The sequence below is a fragment of the Pristiophorus japonicus genome, chromosome 5 (assembly GCF_044704955.1).
Source record: "Pristiophorus japonicus isolate sPriJap1 chromosome 5, sPriJap1.hap1, whole genome shotgun sequence".
Lineage (NCBI taxonomy): Eukaryota > Metazoa > Chordata > Chondrichthyes > Pristiophoridae > Pristiophorus > Pristiophorus japonicus.
In genome coordinates, this window is record NC_091981.1 from 248,852,209 (window position 1) to 248,878,813 (window position 26,605).

The 26,605-nt window shown below is 45.4% G+C and overlaps 1 protein-coding gene across 7 annotated transcripts in view; it reads right to left on the reverse strand.

Moving 5' to 3' along the window:
- arhgap12b (Rho GTPase activating protein 12b) overlaps positions 1-26,605 on the reverse strand; it is a 281,212-nt gene that overhangs the window by 169,485 nt on the left and 85,122 nt on the right. Inside the window, exon 1 of one of the 7 annotated variants that reach the window (XM_070881532.1) lies at positions 8,076-8,199. The exons of the other annotated variants lie outside the window; for them this stretch is intronic. Coding sequence (XP_070737633.1) covers positions 8,076-8,162 — 87 coding nt within the window. The 5' untranslated portion in view covers positions 8,163-8,199. Of the gene's footprint in view, positions 1-8,075; positions 8,200-26,605 lie in introns of those variants that run through there. 7 annotated transcript variants of the gene reach the window in all.

The following is a 26,605-nucleotide window of genomic DNA, read 5'->3' on the forward strand; positions in this document are numbered from 1 at the left end:
ACATTTTCTTTCAACGTTAAGTTCGGCCTTCACGTCTGAATTACATTCAAGTTCCGTATCTTGGATGAGCTGTAATTTCCAGCTAAACACTGGGAAGACCAAATGGCGTCTTTAGCTTTCACCAGAAACTCTGTACCTTCACCGTGACTCCCTCACCTTTCATGGCCACTATTTTAGGATGAACAATCTTGATATCTTATTTGGAGCTGAGTTTCTGACTCCATTATCTTTGCCATCTCAGAGACCATCTACTTACAACACTGATTTGCCGTACAAGTCTGGTTTGCCGCACGCTCCTTCTGCTGCCTGCGCTTGTTTTTTTACATGCTCTCGGCGATGAGACTCAAGGTGCTCCGCGCCCTCCCGGATGCTCTTCCTCCACTTTGGGCGGTCTTTGACCAGGGACTCCCAGATGTCGGCAGTGATGTTACACTTTATCAAGGAGACTTTGAGGGTGTCCTTGAAACGTTTCCTCTGCCCACCTGGGGCTCGTTTGCTGTGTAGGAGTTCCGAGTAGAGGGCTTGCTTTGGGAGTCTTCTGTCCGGCATGCAGACAATGTGGCCTGCCCAATGGAGCTGGTAGAGTGTGGTCAGTGCTTTGATGCTGGGGATGTTGGCCTGATCGAGAACACCGACGTGGTGCGTCTGTTCTCTTAGGGGATTTGCAGGATCTTGCGGGGGCATCGTTGGTGGTATTTCTCCAATGATTTAAGGTGTAAGCAGCTTAGAATTGTGTTAATGCACAATCCGAACCATCTATATATCTTTATAATATATACAAATAAATCACTTCAAAATTTGGCTGTCTTACAATTTGAAATCTTCCACTCCTACTACATGTTCAATTTATACATGTTACTTTTGGTTTTCAGTGGGGAAAAAGTCTAAAAGACACAGTATGAAAATGCGCTTCAGAAGTGGGGTGTGGCTCGAACAGCATCTAGTTGTCCAAGAAGTACTGCGAGGTTTTTATTTGGAGTGAAAAATCACAACTTTAATTTATTTTAAAAAATGAAATTAGGGCAACGTCAGGGAGATCAACAGGTAAAATGTTATTACTTTTCCCCCAACGAACATAAGATGTAAAGAAAACAGACCATTGGTAACAGTGCTTGCTTGTAAATGCCATGTTGTAATTTCCCAAAACTAGTCAACGGTGACAGGTTACACACGTAATAAATTAAAAGTATAAAGTAAAAGAAGTGCTCAACCACATATCTAAAAGGGCAGTTTCCACATAATTTAATTAAGAATGATTGCATTTTTTTTTTAAATGGACAAAATTATCCAAACTGAAAGACCTTGAAGTAAGGGAGGAGGCAATGAAACATCCTCACAAATGTTTTGTACCAGACTGCAAATTACACATGCAAAACAATGCAGTCTATGAATTTTTATTTTAAAGCAACCCCCAACTCCAACTCACCCCCACCCCAGGTTATTTCTTTGGCAACCATATCTCCTTGCTGTCATATGATTTCCAGGACCCTGGCAGCCTAGGAGGCCATTGTAGGTGTACAGTCATACACAGTGAGCATAAGACTATTGACCACTGAGGAACTGCAGCCAAACCCAATCCTGCACTCACGGGTACTTCTGGCAGGTGTCTCTAGATCGCAATCATGAGCAAGAATCTTCAATGATTCTCCCTTCCACAATTCAAGAGTGCGGAGGCTAAATTTAATGTCCTTACTGCCAGCAGACCAGGATTGAAACTGGGACTATCGCCAGTTAGTATGGCTCAGCTGCTTAGCACCAACCAACTCGGGCAATGGGAAGTACATTTCTAGCTTTGCTTTAAATAGAAAGTTATACTCCAGGTTAATTAACAGCATTAATACTTTAAAAATTACATTATTTATCATAAAGTTCTCCAACAACTGGAAATTTAATGAAAGCCAAAACACTAAACTGATCGTTTATGCGTGAACCATGAGAAAATCATGGACCAGTTCCATGCAAACACAAACAATTGGTCAGATTGTCTTATCATAGTGTGTCAGAAAGGGACAAAATGATGGTCTTGAACTTTCTGGTTGTAATTAAGCATGCAACATATCTTACAGCAAAGAGAGTGTGTCTGCAGGATTACCTTTTTTTTTAAACACAATAGGCAAGGGGTACAATGGGAAGGTGAAAAACAAGGCCTGTAAGATTAGGACTTGCATCTGGAGTCCAGCTATAGAATACCTAGAAGTACATTGACAGGGAAAGAGCCAAGCCTATATGTAGCAAATTGTGTGACTTGGAAACCAATGCTGGGCAGAAATGGGGGGATAAAGTCATGAGTCTAAAGCCATGGATCTGGCAAAGGAAGTTGGTTATATTTTGATACTATAAAACAACAAACATATATATATACACACAAAATAAAACATATTCAACATGCTTAAGATCAAATACTGGCTTTGGTCAATCTTTGGTCTGAATATTATGAACTAAAAAAACTTCTATTGTTAGAACAGTATGTCATTGTAGTCAGAAATACCTAAAATTATTAGAATTACACACCAACCAATCTTTCCATTACTGTACATCTCTAGGTATTATACTAGTTTAACTTAAGTATGGCTTTTCACTTCCCTGTTCCGCCTTTGAACTTTCATTGGAAATAAGAATACAAGACACTTTAGCAACAAGAAAAGGCCATTTGGACCAGCAAGCTATAACCCTTTTTGGTTGGTCTCAGTCCCACCGTTGCATCCTTTCACTGTACTCCCATTTCTCTGTTGTCTTTTGAGATCATTGACTTTAATCATTTTCCTTGAAAGCTTATACCATGTGTACGAAATAATTCTGCCTAAATTTCCTATTTTCTCCCAATTTTCAATTTTTAAAAATTGTATTCCTTACTTTTTCAATTCCATCAGTATTAAAATTTGTCTGGATCAACTTTATCATCAACTCCCATAATCATTGTAGGTGTCAGCTGTGGCTCAGTTAGTAGAACCTTGCCTCTGAGTCAAAAGGTTGTGGGTTCAAGCCCCAATCCAGACACTTGAGCACACAAATCTAGGCCGACACTCTGCAATGTTGGAGGTGCCATCTTTCGAATGAGACGTTAAATCGAGGCCCCGTCTGCCCTCTCAGGTGGAGTTAAAAAATCCTATGGCACTATGTCAAAGAAAATCAGGGGAGTTATTTCCGGTGTCCTAGCTTATATTTAGCCCTCAATCACCATCAGTAAAACAGGTTATCTGGTCATTATCACATTGCTGTTTGTGGGAGCTTGCTGTGTGCAAATTGGCTGCCGCATTTCCTATATTACAACAGTGACTACACTTCAAAAAGTAATTCATTGACTGTAAAGCACTTTGGGACATCCAGTGGTCGTGAATGCTATATAAATGCATGTCTTTTTCTTTTTTGTGGAAAATTTGTTACATTGCCTCTTTTACAACAAGAACAAAGCTCACTCAGATACCCGAGACGTTCACCTTTGCAAAGGCAATAATAACTTTCCTATAGTATGACGACCAATATTGCATAGATATGCAGCTGAGGTCCAACCCAGTATCTTATACAATAATAATGACCTCTTTTGATTCGTATTCCATCTATTTACTAAAGTAATCCCTTGTTTTAAACTGCAGCTATACAATGGGCTGATGGTATCAGTAAATTTTTCCACAACAATCCGAGTCAATTTTCTGGTCAGAATTCAGCAAGGCTGTTTCAGTCAACATACAGCCTTTTTGGTTTCCGTTTTCCAAAGCTAATTATTTTTCATTTATCCATATTGGCCTTTATTTGCTATTTATTGGCCCAATTTACAATCATCACAAGATGGTTACAGATGAGGACAGTCATTCGGCCCAACTTAGAAACATAGAAAATAGGTGCAGGAGTAGTCCATTCGGCCCTTCGAGCCTGCACCGCCATTCAATGAGTTCATGGCTGAACATGCAACTTCAGTACCCCATTCCTGCTTTCTCGCCATACCCCTTGATCCCCCTAGCAGTAAGGACTACATCTAACTCTTTTTTGAATATATTTAGAGAATTGGCCTCAACAACTTCCTGTGGTAGAGAATTCCACAGGTTCACCACTCTCTGGGTGAAGAAGCTTCTTCTCATCTCGGTCCTAAATGGCTTACCCCTTATCGTTAGACTGTGACCCCTGGTTCTAGACTTCCCCAACATTGGGAACATTTTTCCTGCATCTAACCTGTCTAAACCCGTCAGAATTTTAAACGTTTCTATGAGATCCCCTCTCATTCTTCTGAACTCCAGTGAATACAAGCCCAGTTGATCCAGTCTTTCTTGATATGTCAGTCCCGCCATAGCTTATGCAACCAGAAAGATCCTAACGATCTCCCATTTCAATATTCATCTGTTCCTTGAAAGATTCCTTATTCAATATGTTGATCACTGTTTTATAAAGAAGAACTTCCTAACATTTGTCCTAAATTTACCTTTTACTAATTTGAATATGTCCTTTCTCACTGGTTAACTTGAATATTCCAGCTTTATATTTTCCATTTCCTTAACTGGTTTGTATACCTCTACAAGAACACCTCTTAGATACCTCCTTTCGTGGTTGAAAAGTTCATTTTGCTCCAGCCTTTCCTCACAATTTTGAGACTAGAGATCAGCTTTGTTGCTCCTCTCTACACTGCTTCAGTGCTTACATATCTCCCCTTGTGTCTTGGCGACCAGACATGCAAAGGTAGTACTCAAGGTAAGGTCATGTATGCAGAGCATTCTACAGTTTGGACACAACTTGCAATATCCTATTAACTTTGTTGGTTGCTGCTCTGCACTGGTTGGTCATGTTGAGCATCAAATCAACTATTTGAACACCATTCATGGAAACATAGAAAACAGGTGCAGGAGTAGGTCATTCGGCCCTTCGAGTCTGCACCACCATTCAATATGATCATGACTGATCATGCAACTTCAGTACCCCATTCCTGCTTTCCGTACCCTTTGACCCCTTTAGCCATAAGGGCCACATCTAACTCCCTTTTGAATATATCTAATGAACTGTCCTCAACAACTTTTTGTGGTCGAGAATTCCACAGGTTCACAATTCTCTGAGTGACGAAGTTTCTCCTCATCTTGGTCCTAAATGGCTTACCCCTTACCCTTAGACTGTGACCCCTGGTTCTGGACTTCCCCAACAGCGGGAACATTCTTCCTGCATCTAACCTGTCCAATTCCGTCAGAATTTTATATATTTCTATGAGATCCCCTCTCATTCTTCTAAATTCCAGTCGATCCAATCTTTCTTCATATGCCAGTCCTGCCATCCTGGGAATCAGTCTGGTGAAGCTCCGTTGCACTCCCTCAATAGCAAGAATGTCCTTCCTCAGATTAGAGGACCAAAACTGTACACAATATACAAGGTGCGGCCTCACCAAGGCCCTGTACAACTGCAGTAAGACCTCCCTGCTCCTATACTCAAATCCTCTCGCTATGAAGGCCAACATGCCATTTGCCTTCTTCTCCGCCTGCTGTACCTGCATGCCAACTTTCAATGACTGATGTGCCATAACACCCAGGTCTCATTGCACCTCCCCTTTTCCTAATCTATCACCATTCAGATAATATTCTGCCTCCCTGTTTTTGCCACCGAAGTGGATAACCTCACATTTATCTATATTATACTGCTGTCCAAGTCACCCTGCAGCCTCTTAGCATCCTCCTCACAGCTCACACTGCCACCCAGTTTAGTGTCATCTGCAAACTTGGAGGTATTACATTCAATTCCTTCGTCCAAATCATTAATGTATATTGTAAATAGCTGGGGGCCCAGCACTAAACCTTGCGGTACTCCATAGTCACTGCCTGCCATTCTGAAAAGGACCCGTTTATTCCTATTCTTTGCTCCTGTCTGCCAACCAGTTCTCTATCCACGTCAATACATTGTGCTTTAATTTTGCACACCAATCTCTTGTGGGGGACCTTGTCAAAAGCCTTTTGAAAGTCCAAATACACCACATCCACTGGTTCTCCCTTGTCCACTCTGCTCGTTACATCCTCAACAAATTCGAGAAGATTTGTCAAGCATGATTTCCCTTTTATAAAGCTATGCTGACTTGAACCAATCCCGTCACTGCTTTCCAAATGCGCTGCTATTACGTCTTTAATAATTGATTCCAACATTTTCCCCACTACCGATGTCAGGCTGTCCAGTCTATAATTCCCTATTTTCTCTCTCTCCTTTTTTAAAAAGTGGGGTTACATTAGCTATTCTCCAATCCATAGGAACTGAGCCATAGCCTATAGAATGCTGGAAAATGACCACATGTGCATGTGCCCCTCATTATTTCCTATGTGCAGCAATTTACATTTCTCTACATTAAATTTCATCTGTCATTTTTCTGTCAATATACATATTTTATCCAATTCCTGAGCTCCAATTCCACTGTCTCTCCGAGTTTGGCATCATCTACAAATTTGGCCACTTTGCATTGAGTTTCTGAATTCAGGACAATTCTCTAAGTTAGAAACAGTAATGATCTCAGTATCAAGCCCTGGGTCACTCCACTCCATACTTTCCCCACATCCCAACATAACTCCTAGAATAAATACCAAGTCTTTCCTATCCTTCAACTAGTTTCTTATCCATTCCAAGGCTTTACCGTAAATCCTAATAGCTTTGCGCTTAATAGGCTTTTGTGTGGCACTTTGTCAAATGTGAATACTAGATTCAAAATTCTGCTGAGCCCATTTGAATTCTTACTCTATTTACTCCATCTCCAATTTAAGTATTAAAACACAGTGACAGAATTTTTAGACCATCAGTAAATTGCTTATGCTATAGCAATTAAATTAAATTGTGTGGCAACTGCAAGCTGCTGATGAAAAATAACAGGGAATTAAGCATCAATTCCACAGTGGCCTGCATAAGCTATAAGCAAGTTTTGGGTAGACAGATACAGGGCAATGATTTTTTTTTTAAATTACATTTTAAATAGGTTACTACAGCTTCCCTATTTTTGAACAGGAAGTTCGGTCACAAGCTGAGTGGAGATGCTGGTAATTAACGATCTGCATACTTTTACTTTGCTTATTATTTGTTTCAATTCTTTTGTCCTTCAATTCTTTTTTTAGAATTACATTTATTTATCTTCTTTTCTTTTATGGAGGTTAAAGAGGAGAAACAAAAGCAGTTCACTGTGCAGCAAACACAAAAGCAGCATTTAACAAAAAAAAACAGTATACAGCGATGTTATGAAGAGATTTGCTGATCTATGGGTTACCCAAATATTTTCACTTACTCTAATTCCCTTGATCAGGTAGATTTGCTGTAATTTCTAAGACATTTTGGTCAGAAATACATCAATGTCAAAACAAATTTAGTTTTACCTCACATTCGGTTAGCCATTTAATCAGTCACATTTCACTGCTGCTGATATCACATCCTATTTTTCTGCTGCTAATCGTTGAAACCAGCCTCAATGCACAGCGTAACTGTCAGCAAGATATTAGGTTTTGCCAGTTTTTGCGCTAAACTAAGGCTCTGCTCTTGTCATGCAATCCAAGTATGTAATTAGGTCATACATTGGCCAGGAATTTATAGATTATATGCCTGCAAAATTATACTCGTCAAGTATTAATACAGTAATTACCAAATATTGTATATTGTTTGTACCATTAACTGTTTTGTAAACCAAAATACCACAGCTTTTTAAGTACTAAATATTTGTCATATGATAAGCTTCAACAACCACATTTCAAAGGCTTTCTGAAAACCCAATTGCATTAGAACATTTGGAAATTACAATACAGTTCCTCTAAAATCCTAATGCTTTAAAAACAGTACTGTATTTGTATGATGACATTTTTAAAAAGAGTAACCCATTACATCAGGCTGTTTTTATTTCCTTTTCAAAATGTAAAATAAAAAGGACTCGTTACATACCACCAAATAAGAGTATTTTGAAACTTACCAGATCAGCTAGTCTCAATCATTTTACAAAATATATGGACTAACTACAATTTTTTAAATGCTGTTGTATAATTAAATTTTTGTGCGTAGTAACCAAAACTGGACCAGTTTATACGGAAAAAACAAAAATACTGCAGCTGAGACATAGCTTAACTTGAGAAAAGCTTTTCTTACTATACCTTTAAAGGTGAACTTAAGATAAAAACATCATCCTCCTCCTCCTCTCTGCTGATACTCCTGAATGTAGAAAGCTGGATCATGCTCATCTCTTCGTAGATGCCAGATTCATATGGTAAATAGAATGAATGCCCAGATAGTTTGTGTGAAGGTTATGACTTGGCAAAAACAGTAGATCTCAGTAATGCCTAGCCAATGAAAAACTAGCTGGAATGTGCTCTCTGAAACAAAGCTGTGGTTTACTTTGGTGTACCATCATGTGACTAATTACTGATTTTATCTGAATACCCTCTCAACAATGGAAAACAATAACTCAAATGAAGATTTGGGAGATAGAAAGCACAATAAACTTTAAGTAAACTGAATTACCTCTACACACTTGCTTTTATAAATAATATCAATGTTTAATTTCAGTTGTCAGAAATACAGGTTTAGAAATAAACTTGAATTACATTTTTGCAAAATGCAAATACCACCACAATAGAACAGTCAAAAGATTTCTCAGAATAATACACATCTATATATAAATCAATGTACCTATGATCATGTTACAAAGGAAATGTGTCTATGGACATGATATTAACCGAGACTTGAGTTCAGAGCTGGTCTGGGAGGATGGGGTGTGAGGGGGAGGGTTCCCCCAACAGGGCATTTTATTCTGTTTCTCCAGGCAACCTGAAGGATTGTGGAGAGAGATGCTACAGCTACGAGACCCCGGGGACAGGGTAGGGGCATCGAGACCCCAGGGGCGGGGGGAGGGGCGACGAGACTGCGCGGGATAAGAGTGATCGTGTGGTGGGACAGATTAGTGGGGGGTTTAACAAGGTAGCTTGTTGGGCCTGGAGGAAACCCTCCTAATCCTCCTGATCACAAGCAATGTTGCAAAGGCACTTACTTGATGGATCCAATCGTCTCTCCTCCTTTCTGAACTGGAGGGTAGCTAATGTAACCCCACTTTTTAAAAAGAGGGAGAGAGAAAACAAGGAATTAAAGACCGGTTACCCTGACATCGGTGGTGGGGGAAATGTTGGAATCAATTATTAAAGATGTAATAGCAGCGCATTTGGAAAGCAGTGACAGGATCGGTCCAAGTCAGCATGGATTTATGAAAAGGGAAATCATGCTTGACAAATCTTCTAGAATTTGAGGATGTAACGAGTAGAGTGGACAAGCGGAGCCAGTGGATGTGATGTATTTAGACTTTTAAAAGGCTTTTGACAAGGTCCCACACGAGATTAGTGTGCAAAATTAAATCACATGTATTGACGTGGATAGAGAACTGGTTGGCAGACAGGAAGCAAAGATTGGGAATAAATGGGTCCTTTTTAGAATGGCAGGCAGTGTCTAGCGTGGTACCGCAAGGTTCCGTACTGGGACCCCAGCTATTTACAATATACATTAATGACTTAGATGAAGGAATTGAATGTAATATCTCCAAGTTTGCAGATGACACTAAGCTGGGTGGCAGTGGGAGCTGTGAGGAGGATGCTAAAAGGCTGCAAGGTGACTTGGACAGGTTAGGTGTGTGGGCAAATACATGGCAGATGCGGTATAATGAGGTTATCCACTTTGGTGGTAAAAACAGGAAGGCAGATTATCTGAATGATGATAGATTAGTAAAAGGGGAGGTGCAACGAGACCTGGTTGTCATGGTACATCAGTCATTGAAAGTTGGCATACAAGTACAGCAGGCGGTGAAGGCAGCAAATGGCATGTTGGCCTTCATAGCTAGAGGATTTGAGTATGGGAGCAGGGAGATCTTACAACAGTTGTACAGGGCCTTGGTGAGGCCACACCTTGAATATTGTGTGCAGTTTTGGTCTTCCAATCTGAGGAAGGACATTCTTGCTATTGAGGGAGTGCAGTGGAGCTTCACTAGACTGATTCCCAGGATGGCAGGACTGACATATGAAGAAAGACTGGATCGACTAGGCTTATATTCACTGGAATTTAGAATAATGAGAGGGGATCTCATAGAAATATATAAAATTCTGACGGAATTGGACAGGTTAAATGCAGGAAGAATGTTCCCACTGTTGGGGAAGTCCAGAACCAGGGGTCACAGTCTAAGGATAAGGGGTAAGCCATTTAGGACCAAGATGAGGAGAAACTTCTTCACTCAGAGAGTTGTGAGCATGTGGAATTCTCTACCGCAGAAAGTTGTTCAAGCCAGTTCGTTAGATATATTCAAAAAGGAGTTGGATGTGGCCCTTACGGCTAAAGGGATCAAGGAGTATGGAGAGAAAGCAGGAATGGGATACTGAAGTGCATGATCATATTGAATGGTGGTGCAGGCTCGAAGGGCCGAATGGCCTACTGCTGCACCTATTTTCTATGTTTCACCAGCCTGGTTTCCCAAGGCCCAGCAAACCGGGCCGACGGTATTTAAAATGTTTGCAATCTTGTTAAAATGGGAGCATGTAAATAAGAACATAAGAAATAGAGCAAGAGTAGGCCACATGGCCCCTCGAGCCTGTTCCGCCATTTAATAAGATCATGGCTGATCTGATCATGGACTCAGCTCCACTTCCCTGTCGCTCGCCATAACCCTTTATTCCCTTATCGTTCAAAAATCTGTCTATCTCAGCCAAATATATAATGACCCAGCCTCCACAGCTCTCTGGGCAGAGAATTAAACGAGATTTACAACCCTCAGAAAAAATTCCTCCTCATCTAAGTTTTAAATGGGCGTCCTCTTATTCTGAGACTGTGTCCCCTAGTTTTAGTTTCCCCTGAGTGGAAATATCCTCTCTGCATCCACCTCGTCGAGCCCCCTCATTATCTCATATGTTTCAATAAGGTCACCTCTCATTCTTCTGAATTTTAATGTGTATAGGCGCAAACTACTCAACCTATCTTCATAAGTCAACCCCCACAACTCCAGAATCAACTTAGTGAACCTTCTTTGAACAGCCTCCAATGCAAGTATATCCTTCCTTAATTAAGGAGACCAAAACTGTACGCAGTACTCTAGATGTGGCCTCACCAATACCCTGTACAGTTGTAGCAGAAATTCTCTGCTTTTATACTCCATCCCTCTTGCAATAAAGGCCAACATTCCATTTGCCTTCCTGATTACTTGCTGTACCTGCATACTAACTTTTTGTGTTTCATGCACAAAGACCCCCAGTTCCCTCTGTACTGCAGCATTTTGCAATTTTTCTTCACTTAAATTATGATTTGCTCTTCTAATTTTTCTGCCAAAGTGGATAATCTCACATTTTCCCACATTATACTCCATCTGCCAAATTTTTGCCCACTCACTTAGCCTGTCTACATCCCTTTTCAGCTTTTGTGTCCCCTCCTCACCCATCTTTGTAGCATCAGCAAACTAGGCTACATTACACTCGGTCCATTCATCCAAGTCATTAATATAGATTGTAAATAGTTGAGGACTGTGGAAATGTATTTTTATCTAAGCTGATACCATACGGTATTTGTGTGCCCTTGCAATATATATCAAAATGGAGTCCTGGTCTTTCCAGAACTTTCTGCAGTTTAGCAGTCAGCTTGCATAAACAGCTAAACCTGGTTTGAGATGGCTGATGGCCATCAGACAGCTAGGAGACAAGTCATGCTGAGACAAGTACCCCCCCCTCCCCATGGTGCTCTCCTATTGTCTACAGGACACCAGTTCCATGTCACCCCACCCTTATCTTCTAGCCATTATCTCTTGTAGAGACCTCATCCATTTGATGCAAACAGATAAACTGACCAGGAAATTGGAACAATCCTGACACAATACAAGACACTCATGGAATAATGGCCGGCTGGCCAACTGATAACCCTGACAAAAGGAAATATCTGTAAACCATGTCAGGACCAGGATATAGTAATTAACTCTTTATCTGTATTCACTGACTGTGAGACAGAGCAATACACAGGGAGAGGCCAGAACTTGGGTTTTACTGTATAAATATCTTGTTAAACTGAACCATTTTGAAGGTGTTCACTTAGCCCTTGACTGAGTGTGACCTTTCCCTTGCTAGCAAGTAAATTAAAGAAACTTCTGCCGGAGCTGTAAGTGTCGGAGTCATTTATCGGAGGTCGAGATTTCGACAGGACCCGGCACTCGTCACTGTTTGCCAACCGGAAAATGACCCATTTATCTGTTTTCTGTTAGTTGGCCAATCCTCTAGCCATGTTAATATATTAGAAACATAGGCCCCAAGTTTCGCCATGATTTGCTCCTGATTTTTAGGAGCAACTGGTGTAAAACGGAGTATCTTAGAAATCGGAATTCTCGCCATTTAGTTTGCTCCAGTTCTAGTCAGTTAGAACAGTTTCACTTTGGAATAGAATTTTGTTTTCAAAAGGGGGCGTGTCCGGCCACTTACGCCTGTTTTCAAAGTTTCGTCAGTGAAAACTTACTCCAAACTAACTTAGAATGGAGGAAGTGAAGATTTTTGTACGCTCGAAAAAACCTTGTCTGCACTTTAGAAAATCAGGCGTAGGTTACAAATCAGGCGTAGGGAATGGGGGGGGGGGAGGGGGTTTAAAAGGAAGTTTGCAAACATTAAACACTTCAGTTTTACAAATAAAGAGCCATCATCAATAATAAATGATAAAAACATCAATAAATCAACCCAAAAAAATTAATAAGTAATAAAAAAAAATTTAAATCAATAAATAAAACATTTTCTACTTACAGACTGCAGCACTGGGAGCCCTCCAACAGCGTGCTGGGATGCCCCCCGCAGTGTGTCTCTGTCTGTGTCTCTATCTTTCTGTCTGTGTCTCTATCTCTCTGTCTGTGTATGTGTGTCTCTCATTCTCTGTCTGTCAGTGTCTGTGTTTCTGACAGCAAAGGGAGGGGGAGGAGGGGGGGTAGAGGGAGAGAGGGGGGGAGCAGAGGGAGGGAAGGGGGGGGGAGAAGGGGGAGGGGGGAAGAAGGGATAAGGGGGGAAGAAGGGATAAGGGGGGAGAAGGGATAAGGGGGGAGAAGGGATAAGGGGGGAGAAGGGATAAGGGGGGAGAAGGGATAAGGGGGGAGAAGGGATAAGGGGGGAGAAGGGATAAGGGGGGAGAAGGGATAAGGGGGGAGAAGGGATAAGGGGGGAGAAGGGATAAGGGGGGAGAAGGGGTAAGGGGGGAGAAGGGGTAAGGGGGTTACGCACATGGGGGGGGTTACGCACATGGGGGGGGTTACGCACATGGGGGGGGTTACGCACATGGGGGGGGTTACGCACATGGGGGGGGTTACGCACATGGGGGGGGTTACGCACATGGGGGGGGTTACGCACATGGGGGGGGTTACGCACATGGGGGGGGTTACGCACATGGGGGGGGTTACGCACATGGGGGGGGTTACGCACATGGGGGGGGTTACGCACATGGGGGGGGTTACGCACATGGGGGGGGTTACGCACATGGGGGGGGTTACGCACATGGGGGGGGTTACGCACATGGGGGGGGTTACGCACATGGGGGGGGTTACGCACATGGGGGGGGTTACGCACATGGGGGGGGTTACGCACATGGGGGGGGTTACGCACATGGGGGGGGTTACGCACATGGGGGGGGTTACGCACATGGGGGGGGTTACGCACATGGGGGGGGTTACGCACATGGGGGGGGTTACGCACATGGGGGGGGTTACGCACATGGGGGGGGTTACGCACATGGGGGGGGTTACGCACATGGGGGGGGTTACGCACATGGGGGGGGTTACGCACATGGGGGGGGTTACGCACATGGGGGGGGTTACGCACATGGGGGGGGTTACGCACATGGGGGGGGTTACGCACATGGGGGGGGTTACGCACATGGGGGGGGTTACGCACATGGGGGGGGTTACGCACATGGGGGGGGTTACGCACATGGGGGGGGTTACGCACATGGGGGGGGTTACGCACATGGGGGGGGTTACGCACATGGGGGGGGTTACGCACATGGGGGGGGTTACGCACATGGGGGGGGTTACGCACATGGGGGGGGTTACGCACATGGGGGGGGTTACGCACATGGGGGGGTTACGCACATGGGGGGGGTTACGCACATGGGGGGGGTTACGCACATGGGGGGGGTTACGCACATGGGGGGGGTTACGCACATGGGGGGGGTTACGCACATGGGGGGGGTTACGCACATGGGGGGGGTTACGCACATGGGGGGGGTTACGCACATGGGGGGGGTTACGCACATGGGGGGGGTTACGCACATGGGGGGGGTTACGCACATGGGGGGGGTTACGCACATGGGGGGGGTTACGCACATGGGGGGGGTTACGCACATGGGGGGGGTTACGCACATGGGGGGGGTTACGCACATGGGGGGGGTTACGCACATGGGGGGGGTTACGCACATGGGGGGGTTACGCACATGGGGGGGTTACGCACATGGGGGGGTTACGCACATGGGGGGGTTACGCACATGGGGGGGTTACGCACATGGGGGGGTTACGCACATGGGGGGGTTACGCACATGGGGGGGTTACGCACATGGGGGGGTTACGCACATGGGGGGGGAAGGGAAGGAGATGGGGGGAAGGGAAGGAGATGGGAGGGAAGGAGATGGGGGGAGGGAAGGAGATGGGAGGGAAGGAGATGGGGGGGGGGGAAGTAGATGAGGGGGGAAGGAGATGGGGGGGGGAAGGAGATGGGGGGGGGGGAAGGAGATGGGGGGGGGGAAGGAGATGGGGGGGGGGAAGGAGATGGGGGGGGGGGGAAGGAGATGGGGGGGGAAGGAGATGGGGGGGAAGGAGATGGGGGGGGAGAAGGAGATGGGGGGGGGAGAAGGAGATGGGGGGGAAAGGAGATGGGGGGGGGAAGGAGATGGGGGGGGGGAAGGAGATGGGGGGGGGGGAAGGAGATGGGGGGGGGGGAAGGAGATGGGGGGGGGGGGAAGGAGATGGGGGGGGGGGAAGGAGATGGGGGGGGGGAAGGAGATGGGGGGGGGGAAGGAGATGGGAGGGAAGGAGATGGGGGGGGGGAAGGAGATGAGGGGGGAAGGAGATGGGGGGGGGAAGGAGATGGGGGGGGGAAGGAGATGGGGAGGGGAAAGGAGATGGGGGGGGAAAGGAGATGGGGGGGGAGAAGGAGATGAGGGGGGGAAGGAGATGGGGGGGGGGGGGAAGGAGATGGGGGGGGGGGGAAGGAGATGGGGGGGGGGGGAAGGAGATGGGGGGGGGGGGAAGGAGATGGGGGGGGGGGGAAGGAGATGGGGGGGGGGGGAAGGAGATGGGGGGGGGGGGGGAAAGGAGATGGGGGGGGGAAGGAGAAGGGGGAGGGAGGCTGAACGGGCCGGACTGGCCGGGCCCGAGACTTCGGGCAGGGCCCGTCCCCAGCACCAGATTTACAGGCAGGTGGCGTTGGGTCGGGTTGGATCGCGGGTCGGGGGGGTGGTGGGAGGGAGGTCGGTTCGGTTCGGGGGGAGGGAGGGAGAGGGAGGTCAGGTCCGGTCCAGAGGTGGTGCCGGGGGGGGGAAGCGGGAGTCGGGTCGGGTCCAGTCCGGGGGGTCAGGTCCGGAGGCCGGGAGCGGGAGACGGGTCGGTGTCGGGTCCGGGGGGGCGGGGGGGGAAGCGAGAGTCGGGGTCGGGTGCAGGAGCGGGAGCGGGAGTCGGATCGGGTCCAGAGGCGACGGACGGGAGTCGAGTCGGGTTGGGAGCAAGCAGGAGCTGGGCGTGGGAGGAGCCTTATTCACGCAGCCCCAGTGAGGCCATTCGGCCAGGGCTGGGGGCTGCGTGCTTCGGCCCCTCCCACACAGTTTTGGGCGCCTGGAGCTACTGCACTTGCGCGCCCACTGTAGCGCGCATGTGCAGAGGTCCCGGCACTGTTTTCAGCGCAGAGACCTGGCTCCGCCCCCTACAGCTCGTGCTGCGCTGCGCGAACTTCAAACGACCTGCAGGGAGCCGGAGAATCTGGAAGTTTTTTTTTAGGCGCACTTTGTGGTGCGAAAACCGGGCGTCCACGTCGGGACTGCGACGTTCTAGGCGCGGCTCGAAACTTGGGCCCATAGAAACATAGAAAATCGGTGCAGGAGTAGGTCATTCGACCCTTCGAGCCTGCACCATCATTCAATGAGTTCATGGCTGAACATGCAACTTCAGTACCCCAATTCTGCTTTCTCGCCATACCCCTTGATCCCCCTAGTAGTAAGGACTACATCTAACTCCTTTTTGAATATATTTAGTGAATTGGCCTCAACAACTTCCTGTTGTAGAGAATTCCACAGGTTCACCGCTCTCTGGGTGAAGAAGTTTCTCCTCATCTCGGTCCTAAATGGCTTACACCCCTTATCCTTAGACTGCGACCCCTGATTCTGGACTTCCCCAACATTGGGAACATTCTTCCTGCATCTAACCTGTCTAAACCCATCAGAATTTTATATGTTTCTATGAGATCCCCTCTCATTCTTCTGAACTCCAGTGAATGCAAGCCCAGTTGATCCAGTCTTTCTTGATCGGTCAGTCCCGCCATCCTGGGAATCAGTCTGGTGAACCTTCGCTACACTCCCTCAAAAGCAAGAATGTCCTTCCTCAAGTTAGGAGACCAAAACGCCGTGAACTTTTATCTTGTGCAGAAACCTTTTACGTGGCGACTTATCGAATGCCTTCTGGAAATCCAAATCCACCACATCCAGTGGTTCCTCCCTTATCCACCCTGCTTGTTACATCCTCAAAAGAACTCCAGCAAATGTGTCAAACATGATTTCCCTTTCATAAAATCATGCTGACTCTGCCCAATTGAATTATGCTTTTCCAAATGTCCTGCTACTGCTTCCAGAGGTTGGGGTGATCTTGGACCTGCCTGGAGGCAGCGTAGGTTAAACAGCTTCCCACTGGTTCTCTAGTTTCGTTCCACTCCAGCGGGGAGCTTGTTGATTGTGAGGTGGAGCATGGCGGCGAGGAAGATTGAGAAGAGGGTTAGAGTGATGACGTAGCCCTGTTTGACCCTGTTCCGGATGTGAATTGGGTCTGTAATGGATCCGTTGGTAAGGATCATGGCCTGCATGTCGTCGTGAAGCAGGCGAAGGATGTTGACAAACTTTTGGGGGCATCCGAAACAGTCCAAGATCACCCCAACCTCTGTCGTTGAGCTGCAGTACGCGGACGACGGCTGTGTCTGCACACATTCGGAGGCTGAACTCCAGGATATAGTCAATGTATTCACTGAGGCATATGAAAGCATGGGCCTTATGTTTAACATCCGTAAGACAAAGGTCCTCCACCAGCCTGTCCCCGCCGCACAGCACTGCCCTCCAATCATCAAGATTCACGGCGCGGCCCTCGACAACGTGGACCATTTCCCATATCTCGGGAGCCTCTTAACAAAGACAGACATTGATGCAGAGATTCAACATCGCCTCCAGTGCAGCCTTCGGCCGTCTGAGGAAAAGAGTATTTGAATACCTGTCCCTCAAATCCACCACCAAGCTCATGGTCTACAGGGCTGTAGTAATACCCGCCCTCCTGTATGGATCTGAGGCATGAACGATGTATAGAGGCATCTCAAGTCACTGGAGATATATCACCAACGATGTCTCCGCAAGATCCTGCAAATCCCCTGGGAGGACAGGTGCACCAACATCAGCGTCCTCGTCCAGGCTAACATGCCCAGCATTGAAGCACTCGATCAGCTTCGCTGGGCAGACCACATAGTTCGCATGCCAGGTATGAGACTCCCTAAGCAAATGCTTTATGTGGAGCTCCTTCATGGTAAATGAGCCAAAGGTAGGTAGCGGACGCGTTACAAAGACACCCTCAAAGCCTCCCTGGTAAAATGTGACATCACCACTGACACCTGGGAGATCCTAGTCGAAGACCGCCCAAGGTGGAGAAAGTGCACCCGGGAGGGCGTTGAGTTCTTCAAGTCTCAACGCAAAGAGCGTGAAGAGGTCAAGCGCAGACAGTGGAAGGAGCATAGGAACATAGGTGCAAGAGTAGGCCATTCGGCCCTTCGAGCCTGCATCACCATTCAATAAGATCATGGCTGATCATTCACCTCAGTACCCCTTTCCTGCTTTCTCTCCATACCCCATGATCCCTTTAGCCGAAAGGGCCATATCTAACTCCCTCTTGAATATATCCAATGAACTGGCATCAACAACTCTCTGCGGTAGAGAATTCCACAGGTTAACAACTCTCTGAGTGAAGAAGTTTCTCCTCAACTCAGTTCTAAATGGCTTACTCCTTATCATAAGATTATGTCCCCTGGTTCTGGACTTCCCCAACATCAGGAACATTCTCCCTGCATCTAACCTGTCCAGTCCCGTCAGAATTTTATATGTTTCTATGAGATCCCCTCTCATCCTTCTAAACTCCAGTGATATAGGCCCAGACGATCCAGTCTCTCCTCATTTGTCAGTCCCGCCATCCTGGGAATCAGTCTGGTGAACCTTCGCTGTACTCCCTCAATAGCAACAACGTCCTTCCTCAGATTAGGAGACCAAAACTGAACACAATATTCCAGGTGAGGCCTCAGCAAGGCCCTGGACAACTGCAGTAAGACCTCCCTGCTCCTATACTCAAATCCCCTAGCTATGAAGGCCAACATACCAGTTACCTTCTTCACCGCCTGCTGTACCTGCATGCCAATTTTCAATGACTGATGTACCATGACACCCAGGTCTTGTTGCACCTTCCCTTTTCCTAAACTGCTGCCATTCAGATGATATTCTGCCTTTGTGTTTTTGCCACCAAAGTGGATAACCTCACATTTATCCACATTTTACTGCATCTGCCATGCATTTGCCCATTCACCTAACCTGTCCAAGTCACCTTGTAGCCTCTTAGCATCCTCCTCACAGCTCATACCACCACCCAGCTTAGTGTCATCTGCAAACTTGGAGATATTACACTCAATTCCTTCATCTAAATCATTGATGTATATTGTAAATAGCTGGGGTCTCAGTACTGAGCCCTGCGGCACCCGACTGGTCATTGCCTGCCATTCTGAAAAGGACCCGTTTATCCCGACTCTCTGCTTCCTGTCTGCCAACCAGTTTTCTATCCATGTTACCCCAAATACCACGTGCTTTAATTTTGCACACCAATCTCTTGTGTGGGACCTTGTCAAAAGCCTTTTGAAAGTCCAAATACACCACATCCACTGGTTCTCCCTTGTCCACTCTACTGGTTACATCCTCAAAAAATTCTAGATTTGTCAAGCATGATTTTCCTTTCAAACCAGCCCCACCCACCCCTTCCCTCGATAAATGTCTGTCCCATCTGTGACAGGGTCTGTGGCTCTCGTATTGAACTGTTCAGCCACCCGAGAACTCACTTTAGGAGTGGAAGCAAGTCTTCCTCGATTCTGAGGGACTGCCTATGATGATGCTACTGTTTCCTTAATAATGGACTCCAGCATTTTCCTACCTGATCTATAGTTTCTTGCTTTTTGCCTGCCTCCTTTTTTAAATAGGGGTGTTACATTTGCGGTTTCCCAATCTGCTGGGACCACCCCAGAATCCAGGGAATTTTGGTAGATTACAACCAATGCATCCACTATCTCTGTAGCCACTTCTTTTAAGACCCTAGGATGTAAACCATCCGGTCCAGTGGACTTGTACGCCTTTAGTCCCATTATTTTACCGAATACTACTTCATTAGTGATCGTGATTGTATTAAGTTCCTCCCTCCCTTTGATTATCCACTATTGGGATGTTTTTAGTGTCTTCTACCATGAAGACTGATACAAAATATTTGTTCAAACATCTCTGCACTTCCCTGTTCTCCATTATTAATTCCCCAGTCTCATCCTCTAGGGGACCAACATTTACTTTAGCCACTTTTTTCCTTTTTATGTACCTGTAGAAACTCTTAGTATCTGTTTTTATATTTCGTGCTAGTTTATTTTCATAATCTAGCTTCCCTCTCTATCATTTTTTTTAGTCGTTCTTTGCTGGCTTTTAAAAGTTTCCCAATCCTCTGGCCTCCTACTAGTCTTGGCCACATTGTATGCCCTTGTTTTCAATTTAATATCATCCCTTATTTCCTTAGTTAGCCACGATAGTTATCCCTTCTCTTAAGTCTTTCCTTCTCATTGGGATATATTTTTGTTGTGAGTTATGAAATATCTCCTTAAAAGCCTGCCACTGCTCATCAATCGTCCCATACTTTAATCTATTTTCCCAGTCCACGTTGTCTGCTTAAAAAGTTTTAGCGACCAACCGATCTGCCTCAAGAGCGGATTGGTGGCCTACCCTTGTCCTGTCTCCTGTAAAACTTTAGCTGGTGTGTTTGAGGCGGGTTGAGGCAAGTTGGGTCCAGATTTGAAAGTTTTTATATTTTAACTTTTCACTCAACCCAAACCCATCCATTTTGGGAAGTTAATATTATCCCTTGTGTCTCTTTCATACTTAATTAAAAATTCATATTTTGCAGTACAGGTGCAACCTCCCCAATCCGAAGTTCCAAAAACCGGAATGTTCTGAAATCCGGACATCGTGCTGATTGGTGGGGGGTTGTCCGAAATCCAGAAAATGTTCTGAAAACTGGACATTTTTTTTTCAGTGATTATAACTGCTCACTTATTACACTCACCATTAAACGGCGCATTAGGAAATAGTCGTCCGAAAACCGGACATCTTTTTCTTAGACTCAATGCTCAGCGTGTTCAACCAATGCAGAACAGCTACAGTCATTAAGCTGGATTATACTGCAAGAGATCTAAAATAAGTCAAAGTGAAATGTTATTACCTATACAGGGTATCTCTTTAATTACAAGAGCATTCAGCGGTATTACAGGGTCTAAGGCATCCATTTGGATGTGTAGGCTTCTCGGGTGTCAGTACACAGCGATAAATCGGAAAAGTACCGTGTACACAAAAGTCGGCTGAAGGGTTTCCGCATTCGGGACTTTGGATTTCTGTTCCGAAATCCGGAAATACCCGAACCTTGGCCCAGGCGTTTCCGGATTCGGGACGTCGGAAATATGTTCCGAAATCCGGAAATGCCCAAAATCCGGAGCGGTCTCGGACCCGAGATTTCTGGATTTGGGAGATTGCACCTGTAATTTGATTCCTATGAACAGTATTTTCCAAGCAATTATTTTTCCATAAAAATAGTAAAATTAAGTTCAAAAAAATATAAGTAATGATTATCGGCATCGTTAATGAGATGGAGTGAATTAACTTAAAATAAGCCAGCGATAAGAACGTTCCCACCAACAAAAGATGGTCTGAGTCTGGAAAATGTTACTATTAGCGATCTTGCCCAGTTCCTGCTTGGAGCTCCCTCGTACAGATTTCAAGAATATGCAAGAGCTTGCAAATAAGCCACATAAAAGTCAGGATTTCTAGATTCTTGAATGGAAGTCCCCCTCAGCATTAATACGATTTATTGACAGCAAAACATTAAAGACGAGTTAAATGAAGAAGCTCTTTTAAAAAAAGATACATTTTTGCATAGGCAATTTTTCATAAATGATTAGGTTTGCTTTTAAAGGTCCCCAACCACAAAAAAATTATGTTTCAAGGGGTACACGATATATGAGGGTTTAACTGGAGGGTTGCTAGGACATGGAATATGAGGAACAGTGGTAGATACAGAATCCACAATTGCTTTTAAAAGGTAAGCACGTATTTATTTGAAAAATAACATTTTTAAAAGAGTATGGACAAAGCCATGGAATGGGACCAAGTGGCTAGCTGCTGCAGAGGGTTAGTGCAGGCATGAGTCAAATGGCCTCCCGTGCTGCAAAATTCTGATTCTATCTTGAATGTATTGTCAATAATGTGTAGCTTTTATTATGGAATGTTTTAAAAGCTATTTGAAAGCTCAATTTTGATAGTTTTAATAACTGCCACGAGATGCCTCTCTAGAATTAGGATTTCAGTTATGAGCAGGTCGACAAGGAGGGGAATGCTTGTAACGATGTGGACAGCGATATAAACTCTAAACTGGTTGGACAACATTCCTTTCCTCTTTGCACAACTAACAAACTATTTCAATACAATACTACCAGAAACATAGGAATATGAATTACTGAACCATTAATTATGCTGCACTCACAATAGGATTTTATATAATCTCTCATTGATCAAACTTTATACAGTAACGGTGAGGAGGAAGAAAAAAATTATCAGCTTTGGGGTGAGGAGATACAACTCTGGGATCTTATTCCTACGAAATGAATTTAAGGAGCTAGGAGCTAAATTAAAAAGTAGGACCTCAAAAGTAGTAATCTCGGGATTGCTACCAGTGCCACGTGCTAGTCAGAGTAGGAATCGCAGGATAGCTCAGATGAATACGTGGCTTGAGCAATGGTGCAGCAGGGAGGGATTCAAATTCCTGGGGCATTGGAACCGGTTCTGGGGGAGGTGGGACCAGTACAATCCGGACGGTCTGCACCTGGGCAGAATCGGAACCAATGTCCTCGGGGGAGTGTTTGCTAGTGCTGTTGGGGAGGAGTTAAACTAATATGGCAGGGGGATGGGAACCAATGCAGGGAGATAGAGGGAAACAAAAAGGAGGCAAAAACAAAAGACAGAAAGGAGATGAGGAAAAGTGGAGGGCAGAGAAACCCAAGGCAAAGAACAAAAAGGGCCATTGTACAGCAAAATTCTAAAAGGACAGAGGGTGTTAAAAAACAAGCCTAAAGGCTTTGTGTCTTAATGCAAGGAGTATCCGCAATAAGGTGGATGAATTAACTGTGCAAATAGATGTTAACAAATATGATGTGATTGGGATTACGGAGACGTGGCTCCAGGATGAGCAGGGCTGGGAACTCAACATCCAGGGGTATTCAACATTCAGGAAGGATAGAATAAAAGGAAAAGGAGGTGGGGTAGCATTGCTGGTTAAGGAGGAGATTAAGGCAATAGTTAGGAAGGACATTAGCTTGGATGATGTGGAATCTATATGGGTAGAGCTGCAGAACACCAAAGGGCAAAAAACGTTAGTGGGAGTTGTGTACAGACCTCCAAACAGTAGTAGTGATGTTGGGGAGGGCATCAAACAGGAAATTAGGGGTGCGTGCAATAAAGGTGCAGCAGTTATAATGGGTGACTTTAATATGCACATAGATTGGGCTAACCAAACTGGAAGCAATACGGTGGAGGAGGATTTTCTGGAGTGCATAAGGGATGGTTTTTTAGACCAATATGTCGAGGAACCAACTAGGGGGGAGGCCATCTTAGACTGGGTGTTATGTAATGAGAAAGGATTAATTAGCAATCTCGTTGTGCGAGGCCCCTTGGGGAAGAGTGACCATAATATGGTGGAATTCTGCATTAGGATGGAGAATGAAACAGTTAATTCAGAGACCATGGTCCAGAACTTAAAGAAGGCTAACTTTGAAGGTATGAGGCGTGAATTGGCTGAGATGGATTGGCGAATGATACTTAAGGGGTTGACTGTGGATGGGCAATGGCAGACATTTAGAGACCGCATGGATGAACTACAACAATTGTACATTCCTGTCTGGCATAGAAATAAAAAAGGGAAGGTGGCTCAACCGTGGCTATCAAGGGAAATCAGGGATAGTATTAAAGCCAAGGAAGTGGCATACAAATTGGCCAGAAATAGCAGCCTGGGGACTGGGAGAAATTTAGAACTCAGCAGAGGAGGACAAAGGGTTTGATTAGGGCAGGGAAAATGGAGTATGAGAAGAAGCTTGCAGGGAACATTAAGACGGATTGCAAAAGTTTCTATAGATATGTAAAGAGAAAAAGGTTAGTAAAGACAAATGTAGGTCCCCTGCAGTCAGAATCAGGGGAAGTCATAACGGGGAACAAAGAAATGGCGGACCAATTGAAAAAGTACTTTGGTTCGGTATTCACGAAGGAGGACACGAACAACCTTCCGGTTATAAAAGGGGTCGGGGGGTCTAGTAAGGAGGAGGAACTGAGGGAAATCCTTATTAGCCGGGAAATTGTGTTGGGGAAATTGATGGGATTGAAGGCCGATAAATCCCCAGGGCCTGATGGACTGCATCCCAGAGTACTTAAGGAGGTGGCCTTGGAAATAATGGATGCGTTGACAGTCATTTTCCAACATTCCATTGACTCTGGATCAGTTCCTATGGAGTGGAGGGTAGCCAATGTAACCCCACTTTTTAAAAAAGGAGGGAGAGAGAAAACAGGGAATTATAGACCGGTCAGCCTGACATCGGTAGTGGGTAAAATGATGGAATCAATTATTAAGGATGTCATAGCAGTGCATTTGGAAAGAGGTGACATGATAGGTCCAAGTCAGCATGGATTTGTGAAAGGGAAATCATGCTTGACAAATCTTCTGGAATTTTTTGAGGATGTTTCCAATAGAGTGGATAAGGGAGAACCAGTTGATGTGGTATATTTGGACTTTCAGAAGGCGTTCGACAAGGTCCCACACAAGAGATTGATGTGCAAAGTTAGAGCACATGGGATTGGGGGTAGTGTACTGACATGGATTGAGAACTGGTTGTCAGACAGGAAGCAAAGAGTAGGAGTAAATGGGTACTTTTCAGAATGGCAGGCAGTGACTAGTGGGGTACCGCAAGGTTCTGTGCTGGGGCCCCAGCTGTTTACACTGTACATTAATGATTTAGATGAGGGGATTAAATGTAGTATCTCCAAATTTGCGGATGACACGAAGTTGGGCGGCAGTGTGAGCTGCGAGGAGGATGCTGTGAGGCTGCAGAGCGACTTGGATAGGTTAGGTGAGTGGGCAAATGCATGGCAGATGAAGTATAATGTGGATAAATGTGAGGTTATCCACTTTGGTGGTAAAAACAGAGAGACAGACTATTATCTGAATGGTGACAGATTAGGAAAAGGGGAGGTGCAAAGAGACCTGGGTGTCATGGTACATCAGTCATTGAAGGTTGGCATGCAGGTGCAGCAGGCGGTTAAGAAAGCAAATGGCATGTTGGCCTTCATAGCAAGGGGATTTGAGTACAGGGGCAGGGAGGTGTTGCTACAGTTGTACAGGGCATTGGTGAGGCCACACCTGGAGTATTGTGTACAGTTTTGGTCTCCTAACCTGAGGAAGGACATTCTTGCTATTGAGGGAGTGCAGCGAAGGTTCACCAGACTGATTCCCGGGATGGCGGGACTGACCTATCAAGAAAGACTGGATCAACTGGGCTTGTATTCACTGGAGTTCAGAAGAATGAGAGGGGACCTCATAGAAACATATAAAATTCTGACGGGGTTAGACAGGTTAGATGCAGGAAGAATGTTCCCAATGTTGGGGAAGTCCAGAACCAGGGGTCACAGTCTAAGGATAAGGGGTAAGCCATTTAGGACCGAGATGCGGAGGAACTTCTTCACCCAGAGAGTGGTGAACCTGTGGAATTCTCTACCACAGAAAGTTGTTGAGGCCAATTCACTAAATATATTCAAAAAGGAGTTAGATGAGGTCCTTACTGCTAGGGGGATCAAGGGGTATGGCGAGAAAGCAGGAATGGGGTACTAAAGTTGAATGTTCAGCCATGAACTCATTGAATGGCGGTGCAGGCTAGAAGGGCCGAATGGCCTACTCCTGCACCTATTTTCTATGTTTCTATGTTTCTATGTTTCTATCTTTGAACTTGGTACAATACAGGTTGAGCATCCGAAATCCGGAGTTCCGAAATTCAGAATGTTCCGGAATCTGGACACCAGTCCAATCCATGGCGGGGTCGTCCGGAATCCAGAAAATGTTCCGAAATCTGTTTTTTTTTTAATAAATGATTACTGCTGTGAGTTGGGCCGAGAGAGGGGGAGAAACAATCCCCCAAAAATTCCAAAAAACAAAAATTCACAACAGTCACAAAACACTTACCTACTAAATCACTGAAAAAGAATTAAAAACTAAAAACTTTAACTTACTTTCTGTGCAGGTCTTCAACGGAGGAATTTCCCAGCCGCTGACCCAACCTGCAGCCGACGCTGCCAAACCCTCCACCACCGACGCCCCCCGCCCCGCCCCGCCACCAAACAGTTCATTGTTGCCATTGTGATGGCTTTGAGCATAAGCAGATCTTGGTCCAGTACTGATATTTGTTCTCCAAAGGGAGGAAGACCCTTCAGTCTGGTTCATCATCTCTCAAACATCCACCAAGTGATCTGGCTGCAGGGCATGGGATCGCTTAGACAGCCCCAGTCCCCTGTGATGAGTCACACCAAAGGAAGCTTGTTTTTCTCTGCAAACCTGGAGAACTGCTTCCCTGAGAAGCCATGGAAAAACTTTGAGATTTCAAGGGTGGATTATTCTTCCCAATATGGTGTTGAGTACAGGTCTGAAGTCTACTAACCCCCCCACTCTTACCTCGGCCCAGGAGTTTCCGGATTCGGGACGTCGGAAAGACGTTTCGAAATCCGTTAGTACCTGAAATCCTGAATGGCCTCGGTCCCGAGGTTTCCGGATTTCGGATGCTCTACCTGTATATCTTTTGAAAAATGGGATTGAGGTTAGAACAATGTTTAACAACATTGTCTGATTTTTTTTTCAGAGCAGATCATGGAAAGAGATCTACGTTCCCTAATGAAGCTCTGGGCATATCCGCAGCATAACTAAGACTGTATATTTCCACCTCCGTAAACACGCTCGTCTTTGCTCTTGCCTCAGCTTATCCACTGCTGAAGCCCTTATCCATGCCTTTGCTACCTCTAGACGACCATTCCAATG